General features: G+C 42.1%; 3 protein-coding genes and 1 long non-coding RNA gene across 4 annotated transcripts in view; 3 read left to right on the top strand and 1 right to left on the bottom strand.

The window, feature by feature from the left end:
• Positions 1-7,985, top strand: part of kndc1 (kinase non-catalytic C-lobe domain containing 1) — a 35,701-nt gene extending 27,716 nt beyond the window's left edge. The window contains exons 23-31 of the mRNA XM_030071136.1: positions 31-178; positions 1,237-1,389; positions 2,456-2,671; positions 2,906-2,985; positions 3,857-4,010; positions 4,541-4,663; positions 5,058-5,117; positions 5,700-5,857; positions 6,774-7,985. Of these exons, the coding sequence (XP_029926996.1) occupies positions 31-178; positions 1,237-1,389; positions 2,456-2,671; positions 2,906-2,985; positions 3,857-4,010; positions 4,541-4,663; positions 5,058-5,117; positions 5,700-5,857; positions 6,774-7,002 (1,321 nt within the window). The 3' untranslated portion in view covers positions 7,003-7,985. The remainder of the gene's footprint in view (positions 1-30; positions 179-1,236; positions 1,390-2,455; positions 2,672-2,905; positions 2,986-3,856; positions 4,011-4,540; positions 4,664-5,057; positions 5,118-5,699; positions 5,858-6,773) is intronic.
• A 3,006-nt stretch (positions 7,986-10,991) lies between these two features.
• On the top strand, positions 10,992-12,129 carry vox (ventral homeobox). The gene is made up of 3 exons (XM_030071135.1): positions 10,992-11,259; positions 11,366-11,598; positions 11,875-12,129. Exons 1-3 carry the CDS (start codon positions 10,992-10,994, stop codon positions 12,127-12,129), a joined length of 756 nt encoding a protein of 251 aa, XP_029926995.1.
• A 2,074-nt stretch (positions 12,130-14,203) lies between these two features.
• On the top strand, positions 14,204-15,582 carry vent (ventral expressed homeobox). The gene is made up of 3 exons (XM_030071134.1): positions 14,204-14,405; positions 14,519-14,718; positions 15,328-15,582. The coding sequence occupies exons 1-3, from the start codon at positions 14,204-14,206 to the stop codon at positions 15,580-15,582; spliced, it is 657 nt and encodes a 218-aa protein (XP_029926994.1).
• Positions 15,583-18,518: 2,936 nt separating this feature from the next.
• LOC115372751 (uncharacterized) lies at positions 18,519-19,706 on the bottom strand. The gene is made up of 2 exons (XR_003929473.1): positions 19,485-19,706; positions 18,519-19,136 (listed from the first exon to the last, which is right to left on the bottom strand). It is a non-coding gene; the product is annotated as an uncharacterized LOC115372751 (long non-coding RNA).
• Between the last annotated feature and the right edge of the window lie 250 nt (positions 19,707-19,956).

Here is a 19,956-nt window from a genome sequence, read left to right as displayed (position 1 = left end):
CATGAGTCTTCTATTCATTTTCCATGCCAGAGGATGTCCAGACATCTCAGGAGAAAATATAAAGGTCTTCCATCGCAGTCTGGACCTACTCCAGGCCTGGCTAACAGACTGCAGACTGATGGATTTCACCCCAAAGTCCAATCTTGTGGTGAAGTTGGAAAACTTCCTCAATACCGAGGTAAACAGTTAGTTATGTTCATTGGCAGTAAACACTTAAAGTGATATTTGAGTTTGGTGTAACTTTGTTAGTGTTCAGTAGTTTCAGCCCCATGGAAATGCATTTTAAGTATATGATATCATCTTGTGTTAAGATTTTTTTCCTGTTGCACAGGTTATCTGCTTTTGTATGTATTTTAAAGTAGCTGTGTATGATTTCATCAAGGTGTAATTTGGCTCTTAATGCTCTGGACCAGCTTTAGTGTTGTCATCAGATATCCAAAATTTAAAAAAAAAAAAAAAAAAAGCAGACTGGCCTTCCATTGAAATCTTTCCTAACATAGTTAGTTTATAGTTTGGAACTACTGTGCTAGGGGGTAGTTTTGCATGATTTTCAGCAGGAAAACAAGTTCTACCAAACTGAAAATATTCTAGAAAGTCTCTGAAATCCTTGTCCTTCTTATTCTGTCTTTCTTTTTTTTGTCTCTAAAGAGTGGGCATTGCAAAGTGGTCATTGCTGTGGTGTTTCTGGTCTTTATGTTGTCTCAGTCTCTTCCCTGAGCTCACTTGTCAATCAGTGTGTCCACCACTGTGACAGCTGTTCTGGGATTTTCTGTAGATAGAGTTTGAGATTCTGTAGGTGGCGCTCTTTTCGTTGTCTCTTCAGCCATGGTGGCTGTCGCTGCTCTTACTAACTACTCAGTTTTTCTTCTATCCATTCCAAACAAACCTCTCTTTCTGCTGCCAGAAAGATAATGCATCACTTGTGTGCCCAGAGAATTTTTCCCAGAAAAACCTACGAGACACACTGAGTATTTAGCACACAGAATGCAAAGACTTCCTAGAACTGGGTAGAGGTTGAATGAGTCAACTTAAAGTGTTTTATCAGTTGACAACAGACATAATTTACATGAGAATGTGGACCTGTACTTCAAAATGTAATGGTAGCTCTTTAATGTGCTCACTAAACCTCAAGTCAGCTTTGCAAACTGAGCCGGTACATTTATTTTCTGTGCATTTTTTTTAGAAGGTCTCTTCATCATCACCTGCAGTGTTTCCTCTTTTTCTTCTGTTCTCCAGGTGGTTTCAGTGGACAGCCGAGGGGAGGCCCTGCTCGCCGCCCTCCGCTGCTCTCCAAGGAAGAGTTGGAGCCAAGGAAGAGGAAGCCCAGTCAGCATCGAGGAAGGTGACGACTTGTGTGCACATTCCCCTACTGAGGATCCAGGAAGAAAGGTCAGTAAAGTATGATGATGTATTTTGTGTTGTTTTGTTTTATTTTTACACATCAGCACCAGCAATAAACAGTTAATAGGTCTTTATTCTGGGCTGTTTTCCTGACTTCCCTGATGGGGTCTGTGGAGACTGGACAAGTGAACAGATCTTTTTCAACTTTCTGTGACATACAACTCACAGAATAAAGATTTGAAAGCTGCACAAAGCAAAGTTGCACTTTGGTGCCCCTAGCTGGCAGCAGGAGATAACTGCATTTTTTAGGGAATAGTTTGCTCAAAATTCATTAAATATATAATTTTCCACTCATCCCAAGGGAAGTCTGCCCATCCAGACTGATTTCCAGTCTGTCTCAGTCTTCCTGTTTCCCATCATCACCCCAATACAGCAGGACTAGATGGCTGTTCTCTTATGGAGGTCAAACTGTTTGATGGATGGATAGATTAGCATATACATAGATTGGATGGATAGATAACACAAGGAGTAAGTAGGAGAATATGTTTTTTGTATTTTGGGTGAACTGTTATAAAAGACTGAAGGATTTCATTGTCCAAAAATCATTTAATGTGACACCAGTAAATATTCATCTTAGTAGCTGGTAGGGCTGGAGATGACACCAAAAAATGTTTTTTTTTTTTTGGTTTTTTTTTCAGAAGGCTCAGCCATCACTGATGACTCCACCTTTATCTAGATGGTGCATTCAGTGCTTTTAAAGACAGCGTTACTGAATTATACTCTTTTGGTTTATCCCATCCCACATGCAAAGTTGATTTCCTGCTAATGTCCATATTTAGCACATTAAATACATTTAAGGCAAATTTGTAGCTTGGGAGGAAGTGATTTAGGCTGATACAAAAGCTGTGTTTTTACAAAAAAATGTCTTGCCTAGTGTAACTTTAACCATTTCCAAATTAGCTGAATTCACTGTTGTCACTTCTCCTGATGACGCTCATCATATCCAACAACACACAACCAACAAATCCTCAGTCCAGCTTCCTCTACGACCACGCTTTACCTGTTTTGTAGATATTTCAGAATATAGACACCCCCCTTTCATGCTCATCTTCAGTCTTTTCAGTGGAGGATCTCAAGGGTGGTGGAGCCCTCGGCCTCCCTGCCTAAAGAAAAGGCCTTCTCCATCGCTGCGGCCCTGCCCATGCCTTGTTACAGCTCCCTCGTGGATGATCTCTCCAATGTCTGTCTGCGTAGTGAGGAACGCCTCCCGTTCAGCCAGAATGAATACAGCGCGCAGCACACAGCACAGCAGCTCACCCTCCTGCAGCAGGTAGGCATGCTGTCACCTATTTATGCAAACACACCAGCACCAAGATATAACACCACAAATCTGTTCAGCTCACTCTCTCACCTTGCACTATTGTTGTAGTTTCCTCTGTTTAACACTAGAGGGAGACATGCTCCCATTAATGTCTAATAAGTACTAACCAGATTGATACAATTCTCTTTAACTGGTTTAAATAGACTACAGTAAACTCAAAATCTCACTTTTTTTATAATTCAGGAAATTTTCCAAGGCTGCCATCCAGCTCACTTCCTCAACTCTAGAATACAAGGAGTCAAAGATGTTTTGAGCCCCAACAAGTGAGTGTGACACATTTGCTATCAATCTTCTTGCTTCTCACACTTTAAACATAAAGTATGTAAGAGCCATTTTTGTTAATATTTGTTTTGTTTTGGTAAACCTCCCACCACTAGAGGAGAGTAGTGCTGCTGTCAGTCAGGCAGAGGTAGTATAATCATTGGATTATACAGATGTTGCTGTCTTGGAAGAAGCAGTTTTTGACCGTGCGTTATTGATTTGTGAGTGAAGCAGTGTCTCTTTTGATTATGATTGGACGTATATTTATTACAGAGAAAGTGGCTGTACTTAGATTTGGAAGCTATACGTACTGTAAGTAATAAATGGCATCATTTTAACACATCTGAACAAATCTGTTGGCAACCACTGTGGCCTTTTTTAATGAGCAAAGGGACCATGACACAGTATAATGCCACTATTGCCCATAGCAGGCCTTCAGCTATATTTTGCATAGTGTCACTGCCAATACATGGGTAACTACAAGCTGTCAGTATGTGTGTGATCTTAAAATAGCTTCTTGCTGTTTGTAGATGTGAGCACTGAATGTGATCTGATGGACTCCTCTTTTCCTGTTGGGCGACTTCACCCTGATTTTGTGCACTTGTAGCAGTTCTTTGTGCAAATTTGGATTATTTCCATCTAAATAGATATCAATGTTCTGTGTTCAATTTCAAGCACTTTTTTTTGCCTATTTTAGGGTGCACAGGCTCCTCTCATCCTAGTCCCAATTATGTGATTCACTTTAAGACTGGTTTAAATGTTTCTTGTGAGATCTGAATGTATTAAGTGTAGTTAATACATCCATTATCATGTTTAAAAAAAATAAAAGTTACTGATTTGGATTTTGTGGCATTTGTGATTTTCCACCACTAGGAATGTGTCTCAGCATGTCCCACCAGCAGAGGGCAGCGGTCTGTTTTTGTGCGAGGGGACGCCATCAGAGAGCCACCTCCAGCAGCTGCTTGCATATGCTGACAGTGTCACTACCTGGGTCTCCGCAGAAATAGTCATCTGTGACTCTATTAAGGTGAGAGGAGTTGGATTTTACTCTCACAACCTACGATTTGATTTGTGATCATACATGGAGTCTCATGTTGGTGGCAGACGTCCTCGGTACAGGCTTCCATGTCTTCTGCTGTGTCTTCGTCTGGAAATGCAGAAAAAGAAGGCTGTCAATCAAAAACATGACGGTGTTACCAAGCAGACACAGAATTGGTTTTTCCTTTAATTATCTTTGAGGGTCTGCAAGCTTAGTTTTAACAAAAACTCAACAAGAACAGAAACACAGAAAACATAGATAAGTATGCATGTTTTAACGCGTTCTAGTCCAAGGTTTCATATAATGATTTAGTTCAAAATGTAAATATTTAAGTGTAATAATCATCATCATCATCTCCTGCAGCAGTTGCATACAGTATGTATATTGCACAGAGCACACTCACTCCTGACCTTTAAGTACAGCAGGCCATTGTTCGGAGGTAACAGATGTTTTGCTGTCCTTAGCTTTTTGGGGTTTTTTTTCCTCAAGTTTTTATTGCGAGGTCTCTTCTGTTGCAGACACAAGTGGCTTTGTTGACCAAGTTCCTGCTGATGGGAAAACACTGCTATGAAACAAGGAACTTTGCCACAGCCATGCAGATTCTCGGAGGCCTGGAGAACGTGATTGTCAGGCAATTACCAGTAAGGCTGCATTTAATAAATTACTTCTCGCACAAATTCCAAATGTCTGTAATAAGTAATAAGTCAGATTCCCTCAAGCTAAATGTTATCTTCAGCTGTGATTGGACTTTGACGATATTTAATTACTTTCACAAATGAGAGTCACATTAACATTAATGTATTCAAATAAGATTTAGAGAGTAAGAACACCACAAGGAGGATTGTGTCCTATGAAGAAGAGTAATTAAAAAATCCGCAATTAAAAGGCAGCAGTGTTACGTAAATATGGGAAATTTCCATATTTTCATCTGAAGGCAGGTTATATTCATTGACTTTGGTGTTGTGCTGAAGCCATGGTATAATTAGTCTTAATTTTACAGCTACTAAATAAAACTTTCTTCTCTGTTGCCAACAGGCTTGGAAACATCTGTCTTCCAAGGTGTGTGAGATCCTGGAGGAGTTGCGAGCGGTGCAGGTGAGTGGGCGGGTTTGTGCACACTCATGTTTGCATGTGTGGATGTGCGTTCACATGTCTGTCTGTGTGTGTGTGTGTGTGTGTGTGAGGCTGTGTGCCTATGTGCACATGGGCATATTGCACGGTGTGTTTGTCTCTGACTGAAGGCTAGCCTGGTCACATATTGGGAAACGGAGCTGCAGGGCAAACAACCCGATAGAAAAACAGCTTCGAGCAGCTCGACCGAGTGCTGCAAGCTTACAGCTGGCGATGCTGCTGGAACTTACCCTCAAAAGAGCCAGATTTATTAAACAACAAACTCCACTCTGTTTCCAGCAAAATAAAACTTTTTCACAGTGTCTTGTCGAAGCTGAAAGGCACTACGCAATTGGAACCTCTCCTATAGGTAGTTTTACTCAAGAATATTACGTACGCATTTTTGGCTCTGAAGTGTAAAAACATTTTAAATTATGCTGTTCAGCTATGTTAGGCGTGCTCATCATTGTCAAAAGCCTAATGGTTTGTTTTAATAGGAAATTTTCTAAATGCTCGATTCCATTTAGCACTAATTCTTATACTGGGGATAAATTTCTCTCCACTCAGGTGTTTCTGAAGAGTGACGACTTGTGTCTGATGGGGGGAGAGCAGACGAGGAGGAGACCCACCCTGCCTTCAGCACACATCCTGGCCATGCACATCCAGCAGCTGGAGATAGGAGCCTTCACACTCACCACTGGAGCTTATAAGTGGACCAAGCTAAGGTGAGGGGGAGTACACGTAGCTTTTAGATCTATAATGAATAATGAGTGTAGGTCCCATGGGTGATAAGTGGAGATATAGAGGTTTGGTACCACTGGGACCGCAGAATTTATTGTTGAGCTATCTGTAGACGCCCCGGGACTCCTTCAGGGAAGCATCTATGATGAGATGTGCCGGTGTAATAACCCAGTCCGAGCCCTCCCTCTGAGTCACGTATCTCCTGTATGTAGCCACTTTCCACAATTTTACAAGAGATCAAATTGGTTTCTGTATATTGATGCATCCATTGAAATTAGTCTGATACCTATCCGGGTATTGAAACAAAATAGCAACATTCAGGGGCTTTAACTGAAAATTAGCTTTCTTCCCACACCCTGAATTTCCAACTGTGACAAAGTCGGCCAAGTTGCTCCGAGGACACATTTTCCTGTGTCCTTCTCTTTCACTTCAATATGGCTGACCAGATGCTGAGGTCACGGCAAGCGGCGGTTGGATGGTAATGACACAGCTGTTGAATTTGGGTTGTAGTAGCGGTGCCAGTGCTGCACCAGATGGCGCCCGTGGGATGGGGTGTGATTGGAAGAGCGATTTTTCAGGACAGATGCTGAGAGGTGCCTGGTTGTAGGCAGATGCTGGGGTCAAGAGATGTAGCAGGGAGAGGCAGAGCCGCAGCTGGTTACTCGAGACCCAGGGTTGCCCCGGCATTCTCCAAATCAGGTCGCATACGAAGCTGATCATGCTGTTGGGAAGAGTAGCAGGGTAGAATAATGCACCTAGACGTTTTTGTTTTACTTTTTTCCCTTTTGCTGTGTATCTCTGTGGTTTCCACATTTTCTGCTGCTCCATTCTTTTTCCTTATTTTCTCTGTTTTCTTTGACACACACTTTCACACTCTAACCCATCCCTCCTTGGCTCAAGGAACATAGCAAAAGTGGTGAGTCAGGTCCACGCCTTCCAGGAGGCTGTCTACCCCTACAGACCTGATCGGGAGCTGCAGATGTACCTTCGGGTCCGCATCGCCCAGCTTAGCACCGCTGACATCCACCTCTTGGCTGCCGGCAATGATGCCAACTTCCAGCCATCCACCGAGCGACACACACGGCGGATCCAGGACACATTGAGGAGGGTGAAGGCCAGCTTCCACTGAGCCCTGCCCCAGTCACACGTCATAATCCAGGCCGAGAAAGCACCACGAGGTCAACGCCCCGGGTCCAAGCCCAGACTGAGGCTCCATGCTCAAGCCAAGCTGCTGCTGCTGGTGTCCTGGTTGCAGAGCTATGTAGCCTGAACAAGTTTGCCAACTGTTATTTGTCTGCTTTTTTATCACCTCTCAAATTTGGAGAATACGGTCAATTTAGACTGGTAAATTTGCACTGTAAATTTGAAAAGTTATTCATGGTTCATATGACTTGACCCTTGACACTGCTTACATTACACCGGCCCAACAGTTGATCACATACAACTTGAATGCATCAACTTTTGACAATATAAGTTTAGTTAGCATCTATGATGTGACATTCTGATGTTTTTTTTATCATTATTTGAGAACTGACCTCATAATTTCTCTCATAATTTTAGCCGTGAATGTCTCCCTGCTGTCATACTTGGACTAAACATAGCAGCACTTCCAAATACATGTCAGAAAATCCAAACATTATTTGATGTTGCCATAATGATTTCACCAGTATGAAACATGAAAGTCAAAATGCAAGACCTTGTTGAATTCAGTGGACAGCTTTCCTTTCATCTGTCGTGCATCTCCCTCTGAACACATAGTTATGTTTACTAATAGGTGTTTACACAAAGTGATTTATATAAATAGATTGGTAAACAGTCTGACATTAATTCAGTTTATACACCACAGTGTGAAATAAATGAATTCATGATGAATAGTGCGCCACGAGGGGCAAAAGCTAGATCAATTCGTCTCTAATGTAAATACCTTCTGATTTTAGAAGATGATTTAACATAATGAGATGTCAGTGTGCAAACTATTATTTGAAGAATGATGTTAAGTCATTGTCTATTTTTCTATTTTTCTGCCCTCTCTTTGCTCCATGGTCTCCCACCATGAAACATACCACAGGGATGGAATGTGATATGCTATGAAGATGTGCTTAATTTAGCCAAATAAATGAGATTTTATGAACTCCGTCTTGCCAAAGAGTATTTATTTACAGGCAAAAGCTTGTAACATCCATGCTAGAGGGCCTGTGGAGCAGGTCACACTGCTGCATCGAACAAGGAGTGTGTTATGTTCCTCTCTTAGTATTCAATAACGAGTTTACAGTGAATGTATGTGGCATTTGTGTCTTCCCAAAGTATAATCAGTGGTTTTCTGTGGCATCATTTTTGTCTCAAAGTGGTTACATGATTAAAAAAAAAAAATGTCACCATAAAAGGCGATATACACCAAACCGTAATCTGATATATGCCAAAATATGGAAATAGATATTAGGTCTTGGCAAGCTACCTCACAGTTTAAATGCATGCTGTATATTTAAAACAACAGTAAATGCATTTACGAGTAATATATCCTGGGAGAATCACATGTTGGATTATATAGCTATCCTTGGACACATTTAATAAAAAAATCAATGTGGTACATGCATGTAGAGTATAGGCTATATGACAATGCCATTTTGGATATTTACTGCCAATGTAATTCACAGGGGCCTATATGGTTAAAGGATACCAGCAAAATGTAAGGTAGCATCACTTTTAACTTCTTCTGGTGCGGGACAGGCAGAGAGCTGAGGGAAATTGGCGCAGTGTGAAGGCGACCTCCCTGGTGGTTCGCACTGTTATCTAACGGGATGGCATCTTCAAAGCGTCAGAGATAAAGAGCCCCAAAAGGCCGAGGGACTCCAGCCTTCACAGTGACAGATCACCGATAAAGGAGACACTGCACTGCCTCTTATCTGCATTGTCATAGCTAAACGGTCAGTTTAGTCGCAGTGTCCCTCCCTGAGCTGCTGTGTGAGGGCGGATCTCATAGGACAGTTCTTCAAATAAATCCTACCAGAAGAAACGTCCCTTGGTCTGTAATCTGAGTGATTATGTGACATTTTCGGTCATTTTCAAAAGAGGCTGCACTAGATAGACACACACATACACTGGAGATTATGATGGTATCCTTATTTAAAAAATAATAATGATAAAAAAAAAGTCACAATGTCCCCATGACACTCCTTTAGAGAGTGTCTTCACTCACCTTCATGGCATTGTTATGGTGGGCTATCACTTTATAATACATTACAGGGGCATTTACCTTTGCTTCTGCAGAGTTTCCCTCTCTTTATCCTTGGATTTTGTAGGTCTTTTTCTACGGGGATGTTTGCAAGAGGGTTTTCCGAGCTTCCTTGCAGCTTGTTTTATCATATTTGCATTTGAACTGGCCGACAATCAGCCCTAATTGTGTTGCTACTGTAATACCTTTGATCTGCAATGCTTGAAGCGACTGTGCCAAATGCTGGCTGTTGGTACCTGGCGCCAGGGCTCGCCGGGGTATCGAAGATGTGTCAATACCAAAGCATTTGAGCTGTATTGTGCCTGCTTTTGTCTCCGTTTGATTGCACAAGTGCCGAGTTAGGGGCTGAATGTGGGAAGGTCGCAGTGACATGATCACACTGTAAAGATAATCTTGGGCTATATGTCTCATCATGTCACAGGATATTTCTTTTGAATGGATGAAATCGGTTTTTCTCTCAATGATTCCTCGGTAAAATTGGTTGGGGATTTTATCCGACCAAACTAAACTGAGAAGTAAAGGAGCTTTATATCTTATATTCAGTTGAATACCATTGAATATAAGAAATCATATTCTATTACTGCAGCATTATTTTAAACAGGCTGTTTAAAGCAATTTTGTCGGATAACAGTATATCTGGCTTTAATTTTATCTTTATTCTATATTAGGCTACCATTATCAGCCCAAGACGAGAAACTGTACCTTTAAGCAGGCCATCACAATGGGTGCTCTAACAGACACTTCTAATACGTGAATCCTAATTATTATGATCAAAATGTAAAATCTGGAGCTGCTACAGAAAGATTAAATTGGTGTCCTGTCACCCTCTGAAGCATCATAGTTTCTGCACAGCTTCAATTCTAGTGTTGTTTTTCATCTTTGCGCAAACGTCGTTCAGTCTCACAAATTTTAACTGCAGACCACATGGATAATTTGCATTTTCAGATTCAATAGTGGATTCAATAGTTTAATTATAAGACTGCTCTTTCTTTCCCGGGCCTGTTTTGAACAGGGTACCGGCGTGGAGATGTTTTCAAACATGAGGGCACAAGAGTTTGTCTCATCTGTTTTTTTCACTGTTGTTTTGTTCTCTTTTGCATAATTTCTGCTGGTGAAACTCCAGCCCCCCTGACCGACTCATACATGCACTTTTCTGAAAACATTTTGAGGTCACAGACATCAGTACAGAAATGCATGGGCCCACAATTTAAAAATTATGTCCTCTTGTATGAGAAATTTTGTTAAGGAAGGAAGCAAGCTGTGAAAATGAAACCTATGATATAGCAATATCATTCTGAGGCATGTATGTTTATTTGTATGTTAGTGAACTGAATTATACTGAAATTATACCTAAACCCCTCAAAGACCCCCATCTTGTCCAAGCAGTGCAATTTGAAAATCACTGCAGACCAATCCCAACATTTCCTCTTCATCATGAAGAGGGTCTGACTGCTTCTTCAGATAGCATCCCTATGAAACTGTATACAAACCGAGAGACTTGAATCAGATAAGACGGGCCATTTTTACACTTTTCCTTCGGGGCTACTGTATGCACCAACATGAAAGTGCCCTCCACCTCTGCTGGAGATAGTACAGCTGTTTCTGCAGGGCCCGCGGTTTCAGTCGGGGCGGACAAATGTATGAGCTCAAGGTTTCTCACAGACTCGGCGGCGCCAGGTCTTCACACACTCACAGGATATGTAAAGACTTCAATAACGAGCCATTAACCCCTAATCATTGGGATCGATCAGGCGTTAACAAGGTCTTTACAAATGCAAATTGCAGCGAGGGCCAGACCCTATAAAACCGGCCGCTCTACTGGAGCTGTCACCACACTCTCCTCTGACCCTCCTTGGACTTACAGGTCGCTGACCAGCACTGCAAGCATGGTGAAACACTTCTCCGTGGATTGGCTGGCACAGAGCCACTACAGCAGCGAGCCGAAAGAGGACTACGGAGCTGTGGTGGATGGTACGCAAACTCACAGACCTCATATCCCTTGCATGGTGCAGCCGCGTCCACCTACGTGTTATGGCAAGGGTTATCTGCAAGCAAAACCAAAGTCTGCTGAACGCATGGATTCAGTGGAGGACGTCAGCCCTCAGGAATCCAGCTTGAGTTCACCGTTTCATCCGGCCAGCTGCGCCTCACCAAGTAAGTACAACTCTGCAACTCATGTCATGAAATGCAAGCTTGTGGAAGCATACTACTGCGTAATTTGTTAAGACAGACTCAATAACCGGTGTTTTTCCTCCTTCAGTTTCCGAAGTCAGCGGGTACTCCTCCGGGTATGAGAGCGAAGCCGCCTCCTCCGAGTGTCTCTCTGTGGATGAGGGAAGCGAGGTGGAGAGAGACGGGCCCCAGCGCCGTGTGCGCACCAAGTTTACTCCCGAGCAGATCAACAAACTGGAGAAGATCTTCAGCAAGCACAAATACCTGGATGCTGGGGAGAGAGTCAAGACAGCGCAGAAGCTGAACCTCACTGAAACTCAGGTAAGAAGCTGCTCAAATCAGTTTTACTTAATTAAAAACAACAAGCAGGGAAACACGCTTGTGGGCAGCCTGACCAGACAGGGAATCAGTAGCTGGATATAGGCCTAAATGAAATAGACGTCACCCATAAGTGCAAAAATAAAACACTTACTCGGGCTCATCAAGTAGCTGCACCATTGCATGTACAAATGAAGGAGTCTAGTAATAATACATTTGTTTATTAATTCATTAATTATGTGAGATCTCTCTAATGAAATCATTTTTTCCGTCTTTCAGGTGAGGACTTGGTTTCAGAACAGGAGGATGAAGTTGAAACGGGAGGTGCAGGATTACCTCGCTCCTCCAATGCCCCCCGCGATGTTTCAGTCACTTCCCCCGGTTCAGTACCACAGCCTGGTTGGACAGCGACTCCAGTACTCCCTCCCCAGCCAGCCGTTCTTCCCGGCCCCCGTCCCACAGCTCGTCCTGCAGCCGCAGATCGCCTCTCATCAACCTCAGCACCTCATGATCCACAACCCGCAATTCTACTAAAAGACTGTGAACTATGGGACTTTAGCGACTTAAACACTTAAAAATCCAAAGAAGTGCAATCCATAGTTGTTTTTATTTGAGATGCGATTTTGTAATTATATTGAAAGATGAAAAGCTGTATTTAAATTTCATGAAAGTCTATTTATAATTCAATAAAGTATATCTTCTATGTCAGAACTGGTATCAAGAGAGGTGTTATTTTTCTTTTCTTTTTTTTCCATGAATAACACTGATGGTCTTAGATTTAGGCCATTGCAAAGTCGCCCTACCTACTGAAGGTGTCATCATGGGTATCAGTGAGATAGAGGTGATGATATTATCTTTATTGCAGGATTAGTTGAACATGAATAGATCATCCTGCCTTGTATCTCAGATGATAAGACATCAGAGAAAGACCATGTTATCAGAGTCAGAAAAGTGGGAGTGGCCCATTGGTTTTAGGGTAAAAGTTCTTATCAGAGCGCATTGTATGGCCTCCCTGATTTGATCTCCTCATAATAGTGGCATCAGATAGTGATATCAGGCTAAAAGCCCAGTCAAAATAATCCATAAACAAATCATTGTAAATTAAATCACCGAGGACTGTGGGCACCTCGAGTAGTTAGTTGTAGAAAGCGAATGTTACTGTACGAGCAATTTTGATATGTTGATAGAAACTGGAGACACTGAGCTTTTTTTTTTTCTACTTCCCACTTGTCAACCAAGACAGTGATCCCATGCTGGGCTTTCATATGCGCGTGAACTAATTCTGTTTGTCCCAATCCCTGCACTTCAAACGCCAGCTAACGGGGAGATCATGGTCAACAATTAGTCCTAATTAAGCCGGTCATTGATGAGTTTACACTTACCGCAGGAGCCCTCAGGCCTGGCTCCAGAGAGTCTGGGGTTTTGTGTGCCAAGGAGTCTGATCTCTGCTTTGACGTTGGGCCTGAGGGGAAAAAAAAGCTGTGATACTGTGATTATGTGATGTGATTGTGGGTCCTGGCCCTTGAAGATTGCGACCCTTTGTCTATACACACAACAACTTTGCAATCATTAAGGGCATATCAGTGGTTTACCAAGGAGACATGTAGTGCTAGACCTGTGCACACTGTGCCACTTTTCTTTTAAATTAATTGGCTCTTGCAGTAAAAAAAAAAAAAAAAAAAAAAAAAAAAAAACTTAGGAGATGTGATTAATGTTCATAAAAATTAATTTAACTCCAAATGGGATTACTGGTTATACAGGCTAATCAATTAAAATCGTTTTTTGTTTAATTAATTGTGGTTTGAACACATTGTCAACTGTATAACCTGTAACCGCACTGTGTGTTGTTTGAAGGCAACCAGGGGCTCGTCAGTAAATGCCCAGTGGAAATTAACAAGTCAACAAAGATCAAACGGGACTTTCTCACTTTCTGCTGATGCTCTCTGACGGCGGTCGCACCCACCCAGTCTGACCCGCACAAAGGCTTCATCAATAGGTATTTTGGCGCACAGACAGCTGGGCGCTTCTGTCTGCAACTCCACAGGCCCCATACAGCCTTGGCAGTCAAGAAGTCATCTTCAAAACAACAACACTGGGTCAAGTTGTCAGGATACCTGGAACAAAGTTAATGCACCTATGATTGCAGGTTTAATATAAATGGCTTCAGCCACACATCTGTTCATGCACTTTATATTGGAGGTCACTGAATTAGAGATTCTTTTAATTTATGTAACTAATGGCATTGTTTTGGAGACAGCAGTTTTTCATTTGCATAGAATATTTGGCCTATTTTTACTTAGGCCACGTTTGCATTCAGTCCTCAGCGGATATCGCCCTAAATCAGTTTATGCAGAGATCAGGCTGAGATGCCATGTAACTGATACTCAGACTTGCTGGCGCCTGGACATCTCAAGCAGCCAAGAACGTGAGAAAAACCACAATTGCAACCTCTATTAACCTCAATTACAACAACCATCAAGTTTTTATCGTTCCGTTGAGATCCCTTTGCATATGCAAATAAAGAAGTGTGCCCCTCCTATATAGGCCAAGAGACGGTCAAGGGGCACCAACACACCTTGACAGACACACACAGCTGCTTGGATTTATCATGGCTAACTTCTCTGTTGAGTGGCTCTCCAAAAGTTATTACACCACGCAAAAGGACACCGAGGAGGCTATTCTCCAGGCTACCACACAGTTTAAGGATGACTCAGTTCAGACAAAAATAAACACCGACGGGCTTCTTCATACTGAGATTGAAGGGCATGGGAAGCAATCAAGAAGCCAGTACACTCCGACCTCGCCAAACAGTAAGTCCACTTCTGCAACAGCTGTCTTGGGTTTTTCTATGTGTGATAAAAGTGAAAATGTCTGGCTAAGTTGCGAGATTGCTTTTGACTAAAGGCTCTGTTCATCCTTCCAGATAGCTGTGGTTACTCGTCCGGGTCTGAGAGCGAGGTGGGAGATGACAGCGAGGGTGAAGCTACCCAGCAGCGGAGGATGAGGACCAAGTTTACCTCAGAGCAGATCAGCAAACTGGAGAAAACCTTCAGCAAGCACAAATACCTGGGCGCCACGCAGAGGAGGGCAATTGCTGAGAAGCTCAACCTTTCTGAAACTCAGGTAGGTTTTAAGGCAGTGGTTACCATTTGCAGGGCTTCTCCAGCAAAATGAGGGGGTAGTTTAATTTCACAATCACTTCATTTAGCTTATCGGGACTTTGCACCATCAGTAAACGTATAATATGACTATTTCTCTTCATAAGTTTCATTGGCCCCACTGCTCCACATAGACAGTTGTGTGTCAAGCAGCTTCTAACAACAGAAAGGCTAAAATCTTCTCAGATGTGTGTCAGCGGTCCAGCTTGTATCTATTTTGGAGATTGCTGAAGTGAAAAAGTCGGGGAACCTTTAATTTAAGATGACGACTTGCAGAAGTAATCTAGTTTGTTGAGTGCACATAAGGAAAAAAACACCATCATTTGAGAACGGATGCATTAAAAAGAGCACAGATGGCAGCTTGCTGGGCTGAAGCTTTTGCTTAGAAAATCCCTCGTTTTCACTTTTCATTTTCTGCACCACTTCAAATTCAAAGAGCTTTTTTTTTTTTTTTTTCATTCACAGTACAACATTTTTAGAGGTTTGACATAAAACGTGGTGGGTGTGCGGGCTACTCATGGTTTTTGATGGTGTTTTTGTATGAATGCGTTAATGATTGGATATCATTTTATAGGTGAAAACCTGGTTCCAGAACCGGAGGATGAAGCTGAAGCGTGAGGTGCAGGATATGCGTCCTGAGTTTCTGTCCAGCCCGGCCGGTCTGCTGCCGCCCCTCCTGTTTCAGCACCCCAGTCTGAGTGGACAGCTCCCCGCCTACAGCCACAGCGCCTTCCACCCGCAGCCGCTCCACAGGATCCAGTTTCCCCCACAGCTCCCAGTTCAACAGCACCACCTCCACCCAGTCATCCTGCCTCCTGCCTATTACTGAGAGCTGTCTGCCACAAACCAAGCTTTTTCTCCAAATTCCTGCCTAGAATATAGATTTTTTTTTGTAACTCTCTACAAGAGGGGTTCTAAACTTTGTAAATAGTGTAATTACAGTTTTATTTTTTTAAAAGCACTATCTATTAATCTATATATGTATGATTAAACAGAAGAATGCAGATATATATCTATATGGAAAACAGTTGCCATGTTTTATATCACAAATAAAAAGTGGTTAAGGCTGTGAAATTGTTGCTTCATTTTTATTTATTTTTTTCAATTTCCATCCATTACGTCTTAAAATGAGAATCAATTTAGACGTTGTAGAGGGAGTAGTGTCTCCAGTGATATTTTATTCAACCCCCAAGGAGATTACAGTGATAAAAGGTAAAACTCTCCTTTGAATTCTGACATGATATGACATTCAAAGGTGTAAATGCAGTTACAGTCTGCACCGTTCGTCGCATTTTTAACATGTAGGCCTTTGTAAGCTGTCCTTAAAATAAGAGCTGATTAAAGCAGGCACGAATTTTCATGAACATAAGGGATTTTGAAACAAGATCGGTCTTTATTCCCCCGTGTTAATCATGAGGAAATGTCTTTGAATTAGATATAAAAGATAGAGTATAGCGGAAAATGAGTCCTGGTGGATGACAAGGACGCACAAATAGAGTTGTCATCCAGTGTTTTCCCATCTGTTGCGACGTTCATGTGAACTGCAACAAAACGAACAAATGGTGTGGGCCGGTGTTCGTGCAGTACTGTTGGCACCGTGTTTTGGCAATGTATTGTGATTATGGGAGTAAAAATTTGGTCAGGGAGGACAAAGGACAAGCCATGCTTTCAAGTGTTTCTCCTTGCTGAAACTTTGTCACCCTCCATAGGCTACTTTTTTGATTGGCTTAACAGGTAGGGGCCAGTCTGTCTCAGAGCCCAGGCCTTACAGATGTTGTCTCCGGCTGCTGCAGGCAAATATTTTCACTTGGCCTCCGGTGGCATGGCTCCAAGCTGCGATGGCTCTCCGCTTCTTGGAGATTTGCATCTTCAAAGAGACTTCAAAGAGCTGTTAACTACAAGATCACTGAGATCCATTGAGCTCTATTGTCTCCCAATTGATCTATTCGCACTTACTTGAAAGACATTGAGGACGGCGCCCTCAAGTCTGCCAGAGGTGTATATTGCCTCACGTTAAAGTCATTAGTTGGCACCAGCTAAATAGGTGACTGATTGAGTCACTCTGTCATAAAGTATTCTTTATCCACTGATGATTTGCAAGTCGGATTCAAAATAGGAAATACCTGTTGGTGGAGTGACTGCACTCATTCCAACTTTATCAGATGACGATAAAAGGTTTCCAGGTGATGGGCTGTGTCATTCAGATGGTTCAGAGCAGCTTTGCAGGTTTTATTGCAAGCACGTACACATGCACGCACACTTTGCAAAGCAACATGCATCAGTTGTTATCAATGCAGGGCCTCTTGCTCCTATCCAAAGGTTGAGCAAGTGAGAGAATAAATGCTGCCACTTTCCACCAGGAGGCACAATTATGTAGAGTAGATATAGATTCTCATGCATCATTTAACTGTATGATGAGAAAGACGTGATTCATTTGAAGAGTTACTGGACCCCTATATACATTTGAACAGTGTCCCATTCACATTGTCTGACCATTCATGGCTGTAAGTGGAATGGTTCATGATGGCAACATGAGCATCTGTAAATGATCCATTGCAAAAAGGGCAGAGAATTGGTGGCTTAAATGACAATTGATACTTCACTGATGATTTTGAATGAGGTGCAGCTCACACTCAGGTGAGGAGGTGATAACAGTGCTGCTAACAAGCTGCTGGGTCCAGCTGGATGGCTGCAGACAGGCTGGAGCCAGGACTGGTCGCTGGGAAAGGTCCAAGGGTGCTGACAGGCAGAGCATGATTAGTTTTCATGATACATACATGATAATCTGCTGAAAATGATGCTGTCCTGAGGCTCATATTATTTTCAACCACACATTTTACACAGTGTTTAGCTCGTGGTTGGTAGCACTAGCATAGTTTCTAACCTCTGTAGCTCTGCCATTCCTAAGGGTGGGGTGGGTTTGTCATTGCTACATGGCCAAGCCTCATCCAAACCCACAGAGCTTTATTTTAAATTCTAGTTGAGAGCCCAAGGTTCCCAAAGATACCAACTATGCCTTGCTGAATTACAGGGAAACATGTATGAAACAATTCTAAATATATCTTGATATTTTCTATTTGATGTAATGGTGCAGCCATAAAACAATGGCATCTTGGTTTGAATATTTCACTCAGTATGAATGTAATGTAGTAATGTTGCAACCAGCAGATACAGAATATGTACTTGACACAGCTGTACAATATGGGGAAGGAAAGATTTTTTTTTAACCTTAAATCTATTTATGGGGAAGTTTAGGAGAAAAGTGGAGTTTAAGGGCTCACATTTTGAAGAAAAACAGTCTAGAAATGTATGGTTAATGATCAGTATGTCCCTGTATTCACTGAGTGAAAATACAGTCAGAAAAACTAAGCGCAGTTTGTCATTCAAATTGCCTTTTGTTGTGAGGTTGTGTTTCTGAAAGTAAGATAGTCTAATATAGTAATATGAACAATCCTGTCTCAGGCTGGGTAGAAATATAAGCAGAGTAAACAGAGGCAGTGGACCAGAGGTAACTGAGTGGTGACACACTGGGCAATTTGGATAAGTAGATAGACAAAACGTCCAGCAACAAACAGCAAGAGGAGGCACAGGGTAAACAAATCTTTCAGATGTGTCCTGGCAACAAGATGTTTCTATGGGGTTAAAGCAGCAATACTGAGGCAATTTCTTGGGCACTGTTGGCCATTAGAGTTGCCCAAAAAATTGCCTAGTGTATCACCACCCTAAGTCTTCAATATGCAAGGAGTAATAATTCAACAATCTGAAGAAGTTTAAAATGTCTTTATTTGATGGTGCAGCCTCTTGAAAATATATGAGCTGCCAATAATACAATATGGTACAACATAATTTGTTGAACAGAATCCCAAGTTAAACAGCTGCCAAAAAAGCAGTATGCTATTTGCTGAACAGAAATACTTAGCTGAGTTTTCTTTATTCAAAAACAATAAAACAGCAATAAAATGAGAGGCAAACAGATATTTGGAATAACAAAGTGCATAGCAATATAGTTTAGACACCAATTCTGCCACATCACATCACCTTCTTGCCGTGCTCATGGATTAATATGATGAATTTTAACTTAGATCATTAAATTACAAAGCCACAGAGCCACAAAAAAATCACCTGATAATCAATGTGTCAGCTTTTGCAGTCTGGAGTTGTCTGAAGCGTCAAACGCTGTAGCCCGGGGTGTGTGTGGGCTTGGAGGTCAGCTGTCATGTGGAGAGGATGATGAAATGGTTGTCTGCCTGGTGGAATACCTCTGCAGCCCCATTTTCCCATGCCCTATGCCTCTTTAAAGTTACATCTCAAAGAGGTATATGCATAGGAAAAAGGAACAGCGAGTGCAAAGAGCCCCGACATCCTGCTGCTGCATGCTGGAACCTAGAGGGCAGGGATCCAAAGAGCACAGAGTTATAAGACTACCTACACAGCAGAACTAATAACTCACAGATATTCTGACTTCATTTTTCAGTCTTACTCAGTGGGTATGCCTGATATATACAGGCAAAAGGCATTATAATTGAATATAAGAATAAATCAACAAAATGCACAGTCCAACTTTAACAAAATAAATCATAAAGCTAAAATAGACATTGTCAGCACCTCAACAGGGGTTACTGGGATCTAACAACATTAAACTTGCTATTTTGCAGAGGAAAGCATTGGCTATGGAATTAAAAAAAAAAAAAAAAAAAAAAAAAGATTCAATGAGGCATGAAGCGGACTCACCCTGTTAAGCTCCAGATCTGTCTCACTAGGTAAACCACCTCCTGTTGGCCATTTATCCCTCCACCGGGACCTTGAAGATGTTTGAGAAATACAGAGTAGCTGTTTTCTGTGCAGTCAGCACTTGAGCCCCCTCCTTGGTTACAAGCCATGGCGACACACCTGTGGGGGCCACAGACATGTCTCCAGAAAAAGAGAAGAAAAAAAGAAAAAAATGCTTCTCACATTACCGACTTGCGTAGTTTAGATGCCTGTACAAGGTTCAGTGGCTGCTGTGTCTAAACTATTCCAGTTAACAGTGGATGCGCTACAGTTATTATCTGCTATCTGCGACGCAGACGTCAACAGTGGAGCATGGAAGGAGGGAGAGATTTAGGACGCCTCGTTCCTACCAGCTGAAAAGTTTCTTATCTGTTCAGGGTCTTTTCTCTCCCTTTCCCTCTCCCAGAAGAGGGGCCTCATGCTTTTTAGCACT

This window comes from Myripristis murdjan, chromosome 15 (assembly GCF_902150065.1).
Source record: "Myripristis murdjan chromosome 15, fMyrMur1.1, whole genome shotgun sequence".
Lineage (NCBI taxonomy): Eukaryota > Metazoa > Chordata > Actinopteri > Holocentriformes > Holocentridae > Myripristis > Myripristis murdjan.
Note: the sequence above shows the minus strand (reverse complement) of the source record. Positions and strands in the feature narration are given on the sequence as shown.

What these genes read in the sequence shown, in the direction of transcription:
- vox (XM_030071135.1), top strand. Translation starts at nt 10,992, where the DNA reads ATGGTGAAACACTTCTCCGTGGATTGGCTGGCACAGAGCCACTACAGC. An exon ending in GGCCAGCTGCGCCTCACCAA is followed by an intron (nt 11,260 to 11,365) that starts GTAAGTACAACT and finishes TTCCTCCTTCAG; the next exon opens with TTTCCGAAGTCAGCGGGTAC. An exon ending in TGAACCTCACTGAAACTCAG is followed by an intron (nt 11,599 to 11,874) that starts GTAAGAAGCTGC and finishes TCCGTCTTTCAG; the next exon opens with GTGAGGACTTGGTTTCAGAA.
- vent (XM_030071134.1), top strand. Translation starts at nt 14,204, where the DNA reads ATGGCTAACTTCTCTGTTGAGTGGCTCTCCAAAAGTTATTACACCACG. An exon ending in CACTCCGACCTCGCCAAACA is followed by an intron (nt 14,406 to 14,518) that starts GTAAGTCCACTT and finishes TCATCCTTCCAG; the next exon opens with ATAGCTGTGGTTACTCGTCC. An exon ending in TCAACCTTTCTGAAACTCAG is followed by an intron (nt 14,719 to 15,327) that starts GTAGGTTTTAAG and finishes ATCATTTTATAG; the next exon opens with GTGAAAACCTGGTTCCAGAA.